The 13,630-nt window shown below is 43.5% G+C and overlaps 1 protein-coding gene across 1 annotated transcript in view; it reads right to left on the minus strand.

Moving 5' to 3' along the window:
* Positions 1-238: 238 nt before the first annotated feature.
* Positions 239-13,630, minus strand: part of IL17RD (interleukin 17 receptor D) — a 193,604-nt gene continuing 180,212 nt past the window's right edge. The window contains exons 12-13 of the mRNA XM_029600923.1: positions 5,767-6,703; positions 239-4,242 (exon numbers count right to left, since the gene is read on the minus strand). Coding sequence (XP_029456783.1) covers positions 4,127-4,242; positions 5,767-6,703 — 1,053 coding nt within the window. The 3' untranslated portion in view covers positions 239-4,126. The remainder of the gene's footprint in view (positions 4,243-5,766; positions 6,704-13,630) is intronic.

Below are 13,630 nucleotides of genomic sequence, written 5' to 3' on the forward strand. Positions count from 1 at the left end.
CGGGAATGGCATGGGAGTCCGCCCCTTTTAAAATCCCTTGACTTATGTGGTAGAAGCGGGATTCGCTCGCCCATGCATGTGCCCACTTAAAATTAGGTGAATATGTCCATGTTGCCAGGCTAATTTATAACATGCGCGCATCTCTACATGCAAGTTATAAAATAACCTCATCCCTGGGCACGGGCAGACTCACACAAACAAATGTGCGCCCACACACCGGTTTGAAAGTCACTGTCTTAAAGTGTACTTACATGTCTAAAACCTATTGACATTTCAATGGCACGTTTTGTAGCAATTTTCAAAAGCCCACTTACATGCATAAAGTGAATGTGGCACATAGTTCCTTCAAACTACAGAATTTTTAGATCTGAACAGAATGAAGCTAGAATGTGCATGTTGGGATAACACCCAACACATAAACATACACTTTTAAAGACACCATTTGTTTTTCACATGATTATCAGAATAAGAAAGTTGGAGTACAGGTGTCCTTTGCAACACAAATTTTTCCAAAATCTTATCTACCGCTGTAAACAGTGCACCTTATACAAACAGAACTTATAATTTTGAGACCTTTTGCCTGTTTCTACCAAATGGCTAGTGAAAGTTTGTGGCTACCCTCTGGATAAGTTCATTTCAAGAAAGAAAGAAAAATACCTTGGACAACAAACTCTTCAGGAGAGAATTTTACAAACTCCCAATGTAATCTTTAATTTGATGGTACCATACTTTCCAAATAATAGAAAAATATCAGATACAATCTACTTTCTAAGGTTTATATAAATGTACTAAAACAAGGGACGTTTACATTTATCAATGTGTATTGCGCACTATGTTCGATTCTGTATCTGTGCCATTAAATTGTTCCAAAAATTACAAAACCCATGCTCTTAAAATATATCTAAAGGACTGTAGTTTCATCTTTTCACAAAATTTATAAACAACATTTATAGAATATATTTCCTGCTGCTACTCATATTTATTCTCAGATCTCACCAATGCTGAATTAAAATGTGTCTAATATGTCCTGCACTAACATTTATTTTTACAGAACATTTCTGCTACTGGCCTCTATGTAAGAATATAAAATGCTTCTATCTTTTCTAAATCCTTTCACCTAAAAAAAAGACAGGAGCAGATTACATATGCATTCTAATAAACCCTCAAACATAAGATCTATTTATAAGATAGGTGCAAATTAGTCTAAAAATCTCCATTTGTGGGACAAGCAGAACCAAATAGGAAATAATACCAGGTAATTTGACTGTGTTCACTCATTCACTGTCAGACACATCCTACAGTCATAGATGATGTTGTCAGATAAGAACCAGTCTGTCTATCTGTGCCTAACCACTGTGCTGTCACAAATCTTATTTGATCTGTGGTCTAGTGCTCTCTCTCTACCATTAAGGTCCCTCCTGTGTTTGTCCCATTTGTGTTAGATTCTGCCACTGATTTGGCTCCTGTAACTTCTGCTGGAAGTCTGCTCCAGATCTCCATCACCATATCAGTGAAAAAATAATTTCTCACATTCCTTCTGAGCGCCCTCCTCTTCTCAGCTTCATTATGAGGACTCCTTGTTCTTGATCAGTTCTGGCAATAAAGATTTTGAGCACAGCCTGAAATCTTCTAATCTGTCACTAATTCTCCAGAATATATCTATCTGCATGCTTTCATAACATTATAATATTACAGTAGGTTAAATAATACGATAGTACTTATACACAATGAAAAACAGGCTTAGTACAGTAGAAAAATATCCCAAAATTAAAATCAAAGAGTCAGAAGCTTCCATCAGCCTCTGAAATACCCCAAACTTAACCAAAACACTGAAAAATAGTGAAAATGACAAAGCAAATTTTGGGAAAACAAAACAGTATAAAAGCTCAGGTCGTTATTTGACAGGAGCTGGATGGCACCTTATAGACTACCAATTTATTGAAGCATGAGCTTTTGAGGTCAAGAGACCACTTCATCAGATGCTGAAAATTCAGAGTTGGAAATAAATTCATTTTGAATAATAACTGAGTGAACCCAATAAGGTTTTTAAAAAATGTGAATTCTTTAACGCCTTGATGTGAAGGATGGTGTTGCTTAGAACTAGATCTGAACTGTCTGGACAGAAAGGTTTATATGCATGGCCAGGAAGTGCTCAGACGGCAAGAAAGCTAGGTGCTCCTAACCTAAAAAAAACAAACCAAAACCAAAATATATCCACTGCTTTTAATAAAGCTTGTTTCATTTATTAGACAAGCCTAGATTTTTTGTTTTGTTTTAAAAACAGCTTGGCTGGGCCAACTACAATTGCTATGACCACCCAACTTACTTTAGTAGAATTCTGATATACCCGTAACAACTACGACCTTCTAACTACAAAGTTTCTCTGGAACCACACTAACCAATGTAACAGACAAATTCCCTTCTCACCCACAATTTCATGAAACAGTGCATGACATCTCTGCAGTCTTATAGATAATATACATGGCATGCAAAGAATGGAACGAGAAATAATTTTCCTATAGTAACCAACCAAAAGATATACAAACCTGTACTGGTGATTGCAATTTCTAAAAGCAAACCAAACCACGCTTCCTTATCTATACATTTCAAACACCTATAGCAGATAAGTATTATATACTGAAGAATACAATTAACTCCATATTATAAGAGTGTCACTGGCTCAAAATATTGCTTCTCCAAGTAAATTCCTTCAGAGCTTTAACATTGTTTGATTGAATAACAAAAGGTTACATGTTTAGGTTCTTTAAATTATTTAAATATTTTCTGTAGTTGTTGGAGGCAAAATGACTTCTTTTGGTTTTCAACAATCTACAGAATACGTAATATCAGTTTTGTAAAGATCATGCTTGTTAAAATGTTTCTTTGGTCTACACAAAAATTTACGGCCAAATTTTCAAAACCCCCCGCTCATAAAATCCAGGGGTTACGTGTGCGGCAGGGCCTTGCGCGCGTCGCACACATTTTAGAAGGGGCCCGGCTGCGCACTTAACTCCTGTTACATGCACAAGAGCCAGGCCTCGGGAAAGGGGCAGACCAGGGTGGGGATGGAGGCGGCCTTTTGCCAACCAGGGTGCCGGCGAGCGCAACTTGCTGCTGCTCCTTTGGAGGAGCAAAAGGTAAAATAAAAAAAATATGGGTAGTTAGGATAGGGATAGGGGAAGGGGAAGGGAGGATAGGGTAGGGGGGAGGGAACTGGGGAAGGCCGTGATGTGTCGCCATGCAAAAATTGCACTATTCCACCCCCCCTTGCGCGTGCCACTCTGGATTTTATAACATGTGTGCGCATGTTATAGAATCTCGTGTCCATGTGCGCGCGCATGTTTCAAAATTTACCCCTTAATAGTTAAGTGTGTATCACTCTAATCAGTGCTAAACACGATTCCAGTGAAGAAAAAAAATTATAGAAATAAAACTATCTTCATAAAATTGTATATCTTGAATTTTGTTAACACCCCCCCCCCCCCCCCCTATCTGGAACTGTTGTCTCATTTTACCCTGCAACAAATTCAACGCAGGGTTCTGGGCTTGATACATCTTCAATTTTTAGATTGATTTTATTAAAGATATAACACTTTTGTTTCAGTAAAAAAAGTGTATACTGCCATTCTGCAGCACTCTCCATGTCCAACCAGTATAATATCTCTACGCCATGCCACTGTTATTTGAAGTAAGTTTAAACCTTGAAACAAATTTTACTAACTCAAATTTAAGGAGGTTGTTTTCAGTGCTAGTCATACTTTGCTTGTGTGTAGTTCTGCTAATTTACAATTTATGTCTGGAAACTGGCCAGATAATCAGATTTCAGCTGAAGTGATGTAACTGTAGTAATTCCTAAACACAGTATGTGGGCACGTGCAGTTGAAAGTCATCTCTCTTTTCCATTTCCATTTCACCATGCATATTCAGAGCAATGGAGCTCTCGTGCTGAAATCTGGAGCAGAAAATCTGCTGGCTACAATCTGTCTTGTTTCTGCTGCAGGCCCCAGAAGAGTCTCTCTGGCTTTAATCACGCTGAGGCTCTGCAATAACGTAGGACATAGTGGTTTACACCCAAACAGAAGCTGTTTGTTAAAGTGGCGATGTGTATCGAAATTTGTAAGATGCATTACAAGGGAGCTACTGTCTGGAGTTCTTCAGGAAAAATGTGACAATGGAGTTCTGCCTTGCATATACCAGCGACCAGAGCTTTGGTGGGAGTGATGACAGGCAGGTCTTCTTCTCCTAGGTGAAAAAGAACAAAAATTTGTTTGGTGTTTTTAAGCAAATTGTTTAACTTTTTCAGCATTCAATATAAAGCTTAGAATAAAGATAAGTCAGAAATAAAAAAAGAAAAGGTCTTGAATATTTTACTTAAGACTATAATAATGTTTCCATCTACCCTGGCAACTCCTTTCAGTCCGCTTCCAAAATCTCACCATATCAAATGGTATCAAGGACTACAAAAAGAAGGTTTATTATCTGGACACTGTTGAAAATACTGTGATTACTTATATGTATATTATCCATAATTAGGACTTCATTCAAGTGAAACAGTCAGCAGCACTAAGGTCAGTCATAAAATGAGCATTACAGACAATTTGGTGCAGGGTAAAAAAAATACTGAGAGGTTCGCTTATGTGCTTCACTAGGGATTCTGGAAAGAAATACATACCTAAAATCACTTTCTGGCTAGTTGGAACTATGGACCGTGACCCCAGTTTTATTTATTTATTTATTATTTGATGTATTTATTTATAAGCATTTGGTATTCTATCTGTTCCTAAAGGTACACCCAAGGCAGATTATATAAATTATGCTACATATTCAATAAAATATTTAATTCACATTTTTGCTGCTGTCCATATTTGATTGCTCCATGTTGCATTAGATGTTAGGGATGTGCATTCATTTGCGATGAAATAGGAAATAGAGACGATATTTCCTATTTTGTTGCGTTTCGGGAGGGTGACGAAACGATAAGAAACCCAAGAAATTTCGTGTGGTTTTCTTATCGTACTTCGGGGGGGGGGGGAGAGAAAGGGCACCTTAAAAAAAACCAATCCTCCCAACCCTTCAAATTTAATTAATTGCAACCCCCCACCCTCCCGACCCCCCAAGACTTGCCTGACTCCCCCCCCCCCCCCAAGACTTACTGAAAGTCCCTGGTGGTCCAGAGGGGTCCCGGGAGGGATCTCCCCTTCTCGGGCCATTGGCTGCCACTAATCAAAATGGCCCAATGGCCCTTTGCCCTTACCATGTGACAGGGGCTATCGGTGCCACATGGTGTCACATGGAAGGAGCAATGGATGGCCCGTGCCATTTTTTAAGATGGCGCCAGCTGTCCATTGCTCTTACCATGTGACAGAGGCTGGCCAATGGCACCGATAGCCCCTGTCACACAGTAAGGGCAAAGGGCCATTGGCGCCATTTTGATTACTGGCAGCTGATGCCCCGAGAGCGGGAGATCGCTCCCGGGACCCCCGCTGGACCACCAGGGACTTTCTGTAAGTCTTGGGGGGTTGCAATTAATTAGATTTGAAGGGTTGGGGTGGGTTTTGGGGTTTTGTTTTTTTTACAACCCCCCGTCTGCCCCCCCCCCCCAGGTTTCAGGCTTCGTTTCGGAGGGGCAGATGAAATAAAATCGGCCCGAACCGCGGGAAAATGAAATTTCCCGTAGCAGGCCGATAACTATTAGATGTAGTCCTTTTCCCTTGAGTATAGTGGTTCTGATGACTTCACAACATATTATGCAATATTACATCTTACCTAATCCTGGAAATGAGGAGATGCTTTCTGTAAGGGAAGAAGTTTCTGTCTGATCTGTCAGAAGTCCTTCCATTAGAGGCAGAGATAATTCTGACGATGGAACAGAAGAATCATAGATTCCAGAATCCCGAGGCATGTCCGGGGGGTTGACAGCTTTCATGGAATGCAGTAATGGCTGAAGCACAGAATTATCATCTCGAACATCCTGGGAATCCATCTCCTCGCTCATGCTTGGGTGCCAAGTTACAGAATGAGAGTCTGAGCTCACCACGGCAATGACATTAACGTCAGTCTTAATGTAGAAATCATCATCTGAGAGTTGTTTACTTATCACATCATTCAAAACCAGGCCAGAGTCAAACTTTTCCATGACGGGTGCTTGATAATGTAAAGCAGGGGGCGAGGAAGGAAGGAATTGCTTCCCAAACCAATCAGGCTCCTGATCAATAAACTGGTGCATGTTGCAGATGGCAACATAGAGGGATCGACCCGATTTGCTCCGAAAGTAGTTTCTTTTGCTGACATTTACAGGATACTGTTCAGGGTCCTGCAGACTAAGGTCCTTTGAGTGCAACTGACAGTAAAGTTGAGGGACATGATCCATGAGCTTGTATTTCTTGGTCTGGTCCAGCATGCTGGGAATGTCACCTTCACAGGAATAATCAAAGTACACTGTAATAAACTTACTAGCATCGTCAGACTCTTGCTTCCTTTGACACAACTTCTCAGCTATAATGGACACTGCCACAATGAAGAGGTCTCCTTTACCCACGTCTCTGTTTGCTCCTTTGTGCCTGCGGTTCTTCTTGTCCGCAAAATACTTCATTCCTTTGGAACATACAACAATGACGTACTGGGACTCACTGATTTTCCGATTCAGCCACTCCCTCTGTCCAATTTTACAAATCTTTAAATGCTCCCATAAGTCCACTGCCACCTGGGAAAAGAAAGAATATCCAGGGTTACACTGAAAATATTTAACAAACATGAGAGAAAAATGTCCACCTCTATCCCCAAAGGAGATGCTTGGGCACCTCCCTCCCCCCCCCCCCCCCAATAGAGTTTTAAAATGCTATTTTAAATGTCAGAAAAATAGTGAAGTGACATCACTACATCCTGGTGACCACAAAATAAACTGTTTTACATTAATGATGACATTTGGGTGTATGAAAACCAACGCAGAAAACTTAACTGACGCCCTCCTCCTTGTTCCATTTTAACAGGGCAATAACTCACTTTCAATGCACATCAAATATATTCCAAAAATATGCAGAAATTGTTGCGGTCCTGGCCGCGAGCACCGCGGCCAGGCCCTTACCTCTTGATTCCCGGACCTGCTCCCGCCTCCGGAGTCCTGGCTTGCGGCCTGTTTGGCGGCGCTGCCCCGCTGGGGCAGTGCCGCCGCAAAGGTTCCGGTGGACGCCCTGTTCCTAGGCGCACGCCACTTGGGCGCCTTTGTAGCCCGTTTTCCGCCAGTACAGACTCCGCCCAATTCCTGATGTCAGAAGCCGCGGCCTTGATAAGCCGGCCGCGGCCATCCAGCCCTTGCCTTGCAACGGGTTAGCATTCTGGTTTCCTGTTGCGTTGCGCCCCGGAGTGTTCCACTTGGCTACGTCGCTCTGTTCCTGCTACAGTACCTGCTTGGTTCCTGTCTGCTTGTTACAGTACTTGCTCGGTTCCTGCCTGCCTGCTACAGTTCCAGCCTGGTTCCAGTACCCGAGCCCTGCTACAGTTCCTGCCTGGTTCCAGAACCCGTACCCAGTTACAGTATCACTACTGTCCTAGTCTGGTTCCAGTTACCTGTCCTGATCCACAACCCGCCTAAGTCCCAGCGGCCGGGCCCCTACGGGCTCCTCCCGGGGGGGCTTCGGCTTCCAAGGATGAAGCCACTTAAATCCCAGTGGTTGGGCTCCTATGGGCTCCTCCCGAGGGAGCACCAGCTTCCAGGGTGAAGAGCATCTACGTCCCGCCTGAACATCTGCCTCCCGGCCCGCTGTTCATCAGAGACATTGTCCATCTCTTCCTAATCTCCAGCAGGTCGGCCTAAGGGTCCACTAAACTGAGACTCCCACAACAGAAATAACACAGATGAGATCCACTGATCTTTATCTGACAGAGGAAACCCTCTGCAACCCACAGAAAAAGCAGCCTTCAGCTCAGGACAGTTAACAGCTGAGATGGATATTAATCTTGCAATAGAACCCTCTTCCATGGAGGATCATCACTTACTTAGTATCACTTTACAGTATGTATCTAATGTTATCTAAATGTGATGGAAATTACTGGATTTCCATCTAGAGAGCCTTTAGAATGTTGACTCAGTGTGGATCTCTGGTCTTCTGTCAACTTAAACAAGCATGTAACTTATGTAGATAACTTCTATCTTATTGTGGGAATGGGATACATTTCAGTTCAATATTCCTCATTCAGCAGAATCACATTCAATTGCGATAAGGATGTTTGGTTTGTCAAAACCACAATGTTTCGTTTTGTAAAATGTAATACTTTTAATTAATTCAACCACCTTCCCTGACTAATTTTACCCACTGATTGACACATAATGCATATAGAGGGTAATTTTCAAAAGACATTTATCCAAGTAAAAGGCCGTTTTTTGAAACTGCCTACCCTGTATGCGGATAAAAGGATGTATGTTGTGCCACAACATGTGAACCTTTACTCGCATTCAGCGGAGTCTTCCCCAGGGGCAGGGTATTCTATAGTGTGCCTGGTTTTTGCATTTTCAAAACTAGGCATGCTTTTCAGGGGAAAAAAAAGTATTTGCAGGGGGGAAAAAAGGAGGCGCACATAAGCTTTTCTTGGTAAAGAAATTGAATGACTGATCTTGGAGCTATTTTTGTTTTTAAATTTTGTGTGCAGACGTTTGATTAAATTTGCTGACACTAGGTTTCTTTCTTTGTTTTAACCTCAGCAGTTAAGAGGGTTTTCTGTAAAATTGAGCTCTACCTCAATCCATTCCGGTTAGCAGTTCTAAATAGTCATATTTGGGATTAGTTGATATGTCCTTTTATATTTTGTTCTTATTAAACCTCCCCCAATTTTAGGGCTAAGAATGGTGATTATACCATTACTTGTTTTTCCTTTTAAATTCTCTCTCTTTGTTTATATTTATTTATTTATTTATTTCGGATTTTTATATACCGACATTCTCAATACAAGTATCGAATCAGGTCGGTTTACATAGAACAAAACTGTCGCAATAAAATATAAATTTTTTATATGCTGTATAATTATGCATAATGTTGCTAATATCAAGGATACTTGAATTATAATTTTTGAAAATTAAATAAAGAGAAAGTTAAATAGAAAAAGAGGTTTAAAGCTCTATGGGTACTTTTTTTTTTTTTTGCCAAAAGTGAAAGTACTCTTGTAGTTGCCGTTTGAAAATTTACTCAAGTTTCCTTGCCTCTGCTAATTCAGCAGCTGAGGTTACAGAGCAGAAACTACATGAACATATTTGAAACTTCAGTTACACGCCTGAATTTTACTCCCCCACTCTAAAACACACTCCCCCCCAGTAATGCCTACTTTAAAAAAAAAAACCAACCCTGCTAAATATAGCCATAGAACTGATGTAGGCTTCTGTATTTAGCTGCTTGGGGTGCAGGGATGTTAGTGGGGAAGAAGGGAAGGGTTTTCAGCACCAGGAATCAAGCCACTTAACTCCCTTTTGAAACACTGCCCTCCCCATTAATGCAGGCTTTTAAAGAGTAGCATCAACTGTCTAGGATTCAGTTTTAGCTACTTGCACCAGAAATATTTTTAGCGCTTACAAATAAATTTCACTGAAAACACCATCCCTCTATGCCTTCAGTTGCTTTCACTGTATAATTAAAGTAATATTTTTGACTTTCAGTTTCTTTTTGGAGAGGGCAACAGAAGTATCTCCATACTGAAAACACGATCCTATTTTCTGAGTGTAGGGGGTCTTTTGTGTCTTATCGATAAATACAAAAACGTATTTTAGTGGTGCTTAGGCAGAGGAGACAAGCTCTCCTTAGTGCCAAAGCCACATCCTGGATTCAAGGGGGCTAATGCAATAAATCAGCTTGGAAAACGGGTGCTCAGTGTTGAGTGTCCACTTTTCTATTGTGCGCCCAGAACCTTTCCTGGGTGTGCAATTGAATATTTAAATGAGGGGTCGCGCTGCCAAGGAGGTGCTATGGACAAATGTGCGCCCCTAGTGCCTCCTTGGCAGCGGGTGCCCAGGAGAGGTGGCTGTCAGCAGGTTAGGAAAACAGGTTCTTAATTTAACGAGCATCCGTTTTCCTAACCTGTGCATAGCCATGGGTTAGGAATATGGACGTTTGTTAATTGAGCATCCTTTTCCTAACCTGTGCATAGCCATGGGTTAGGAATATGGACGTTTGTTAATTGAGCATCCTTTTCCTAACCTGACCGCCGGCGCACTTTTTTTTTTTTTTTTAAACCTTTTGGTTCTTCCGACTTAATATCGCCATGTGTTGTTATTTCTTGTGTTCTTGTGGATCCTTGGGTGCTGTGGAGATGGCCACACCCACGGGAAGGAGCTCCGTGAGGAGCCACAGCACTGGGCTAAACTCGAGACACAAAACACCGAACTCTTTATTATACAGCTTGAAGAAGCCACTAGGTGGCAGTGGTAAGTTGTAGTCACAGGGACCTCGGCAGAGGGAGCCCTTCTTTCCTAGATGACGTCAGGAGGTTCCGCAGCAAGGAGCTACTGTGGATGAGACAGATGAGAGATTAAAGTACTCACTGGGTGTTAGCTGTAATGCATGCGATTCAACCAGATGGTTGTAATAGGTACAGGCACTGAGGCAGGGAGAGCAGGCCCTCAAGGAGCGAGTAACTGTTCCCTGAATGGCACTTAAAAATAGAACAGAGGGCCCCCAAGGAGTGGGTATCCAAGTTAGTAGATACCCCGAAGAGCAGAGAGAAGGAGCTTCCAGTGGCAGCATGGAAGCGGCAGAGTAGAGCAGACAGGAAGCAGATTCGAGTCCTTGCTAACTTGAATCTGCCAGGAAAGAGCAGGCTTAAATACCCCATAGGATTGGGGCACTTCCGAGGCTGGCCCCAGGTATTTCCCGTGTTCGGCTTTTAATTAAAGGGCTGATGTCGCCATGCGCATCCAGGTGACATCAGGGGGCATGGCCTCGACGGCGGCAGCGCTCCCATCTCGGAGGAAGGCCTCGCGGCGTCTCCTGTGCTGCGGATTTGCTGCGGAGCTAAGTAAGTATGGTCGACCACAGGCTGAGTGGCCGACAGACGTAACACCATTATATTAAGTCGGAAGATGTACAGAAAAGCAGTATTTTCTGCTTTTCTGTACACTTTTTTGGCTGCTCAGAAATGAATGCCTGCTCCGGGCAGGCGTTAATTTCTGGGCGTAAAATATGCGGGTCAAGTGCACTTTTGTTTTAGGATCGGGGGAGAAAGCAAATGTTGCTTACCTGTATCAGGTGTTCTCACAGGACAGCAGGATGTTAGTCCTCACATATGGGTGACATCACAGGATGGAGCCCAATCACGGAACACTTCTGTCAAAGTTTCCAGAACTTTGACTGGCCCCTACTGGGCATGCCCAGCATGGCACTAAACCTGCAGCCAGCAGGGGTCCCCCTTCAGTCTTGTTAAAAAGCTACAGGTAGTGCTGAAAATAAAATAAGAAAACGTTACGAACCCAACACCACGGGGTGGCGGGCAGGTTTCATGAGGACTAACATCCTGCTGTCCTGTGAGAACACCTGTTACAGGTAAGCAACATTTGCTTTCTCACAGGACAAGCAGGATGGTAGTCCTCACATATGGGTGAGTACCGAGCTGAGGATGTCCGAGTATGCACCAAATGTACCCAACACGTGCAACAGGCACAACAATTGTGGTGGAATTTGGCCGAGGGCATCCTGAACCCCAACGGGCAGGTGGCAGGGTGTTGGTACGTCAAGTTGTAAATAGGTTGCGCAAGACAGACTGGCCAAAGATGGAATCTTGTCTTCCGGCTTTGTCCAAGCAATAGTGGGCTGTAAAGGTATGGAGAGAACTCCAGGTGGCAGCCCTGCAAATGTCAGGAAGCGGCACCAATTGTAGGTGTGCTACTGAAGTCGCCATGGCCCTCACAGATTGTGCTTTAACACGGTCTTGTGGTGGAATGCCTGCTTGTTGATAGCAAAAGGATATGCAGTCTGCTAACCAGGAGGAGAGAGTCTGCTTATCCACAGGCTGCCCCAATTTGGTGGAATGGAAAGAGACAAACAATTGAGTGCTTTTCCTGTGGGCAGCTGTACGGTCTAGGTAGAATGCTAGAGCCCGTTTACAGTCAAGAGTATGCAGAGCCTGCTCTCCTGGATTGGAATGGGGCCTGGGAAAAAAGGTAGGTAGTATAATGGAGTGATTGAGATGAAACTCCGAGACTACCTTAGGTAAGAATTTAGGGTGAGTGCGGAGTTCTGCCCAGTCCTGCAGAAGTTTAGTGTAAGGCGGATAGGTAACTAGAGCCTGTAATTCACTAACTCTGCGAGCGGAAGTGATTGCCAAAAGGAAAATCACTTTCCACGTGAGATATCGAAAGTCACAGGATTGAAGAGGCTCGAATGGTGGTTTCATGAGCCGACCCAAAACTAGGTTGAGGTCCCAAGAAGGGGCCGGAGGACAAAGAGGAGGCTTGAGGTGAAGCAAGCCTTTCAAAAACGTGTTACAAGGGGTTGTACTGATATAGGATCATCCCCGACACCTTTATAGAAGGCGGCTACCGTACTGACATGCATCCTGATGGAGGAAGTTTTTAGACCTGACTCTGACAAGTGCCAGAGATAGTCTAGAAACTTCATAAAGGGGTAAAGGGATCGAGAAGAGCACCATGACATGAACCTGGTCCATTTGTAAGAATACAATTTCCTCGTGGAAGGCTTCCGTGAAGCAATCAGGACACGGGAAATTTGTTCAGAAAGGTTAAGTGGCTGAAGGTTTAACCTTTCAACATCCATGCCGTCAGGGACAAGGCTTGAAGATTGGGGTGGCATAGGCACCCATCGTTTTGAGTGATTAGAAGCGGGTCCTTTCCCAAGGGAATGCACCTGCGAATGGAGAGATCCTGAAGTATTGGAAACCACACTTGGTGCGGCCAGTGGGGTGCTATCAGGATCATGGTTCCCTTGTCCTGACGTAACTTCACGAGAGTCTTCGAGAGAAATGGAAGTGGAGGGAATGCATATAGGAGACCAGTTGCCCATGATAGGGAGAACGTGTCTCGTGGCTGATAGTGTTGGCTGTGAGTGAGAGAGCAGAAGTTGTCTACTTTGCGATTTTGAGGTGACGCAAATAGGTCTATTTTGAGGATAACCCCATTGTTGGAAGATCGAGTTTGCTACTGAGGGGTTGAGAGACCACTCGTATGGTTGAAAGGTGCGACTCAGCTTGTCTGCCAACACATTGTTCACTCCCGGTAAGTAGGTGGCCCTGAGGTACATCGAGTGGGAGAGGTCCTCTGCCCATATCTGCGCAGCTTTCTGACACAGAAGGTAGGAGCCTGTCCCTCCCTGTTTGTTGATGTCCCACATGGCCACCTGGTTGTCCGTCTGGATCAGGATGACTTGATTGGAGAGGCGATCCTGGAATACCCTGAGAGCATGTCTGATTGCTCGCAGCTCCAGGAAATTTATTTGGTTTTGGCTTCCTCTGGAGACCAAGATCCTTGTGTCTGCAGATCGGCCACTTGGGCTCCCCAGACGAGGTTGGAAGCATTGGTTGTGAAAGTTATTTGCGGGTCTGGAGCCTGGAAGGGCAAGCCCTGGAGGAGATTGACCTGATTTCTCCACCAGGCGAGAGACTGACGGAGTGAGTCGGTTACGTGGACAATGGTCGA

Source organism: Rhinatrema bivittatum, chromosome 4 (genome assembly GCF_901001135.1).
Source record: "Rhinatrema bivittatum chromosome 4, aRhiBiv1.1, whole genome shotgun sequence".
Classification (NCBI taxonomy): Eukaryota; Metazoa; Chordata; class Amphibia; order Gymnophiona; family Rhinatrematidae; genus Rhinatrema; species Rhinatrema bivittatum.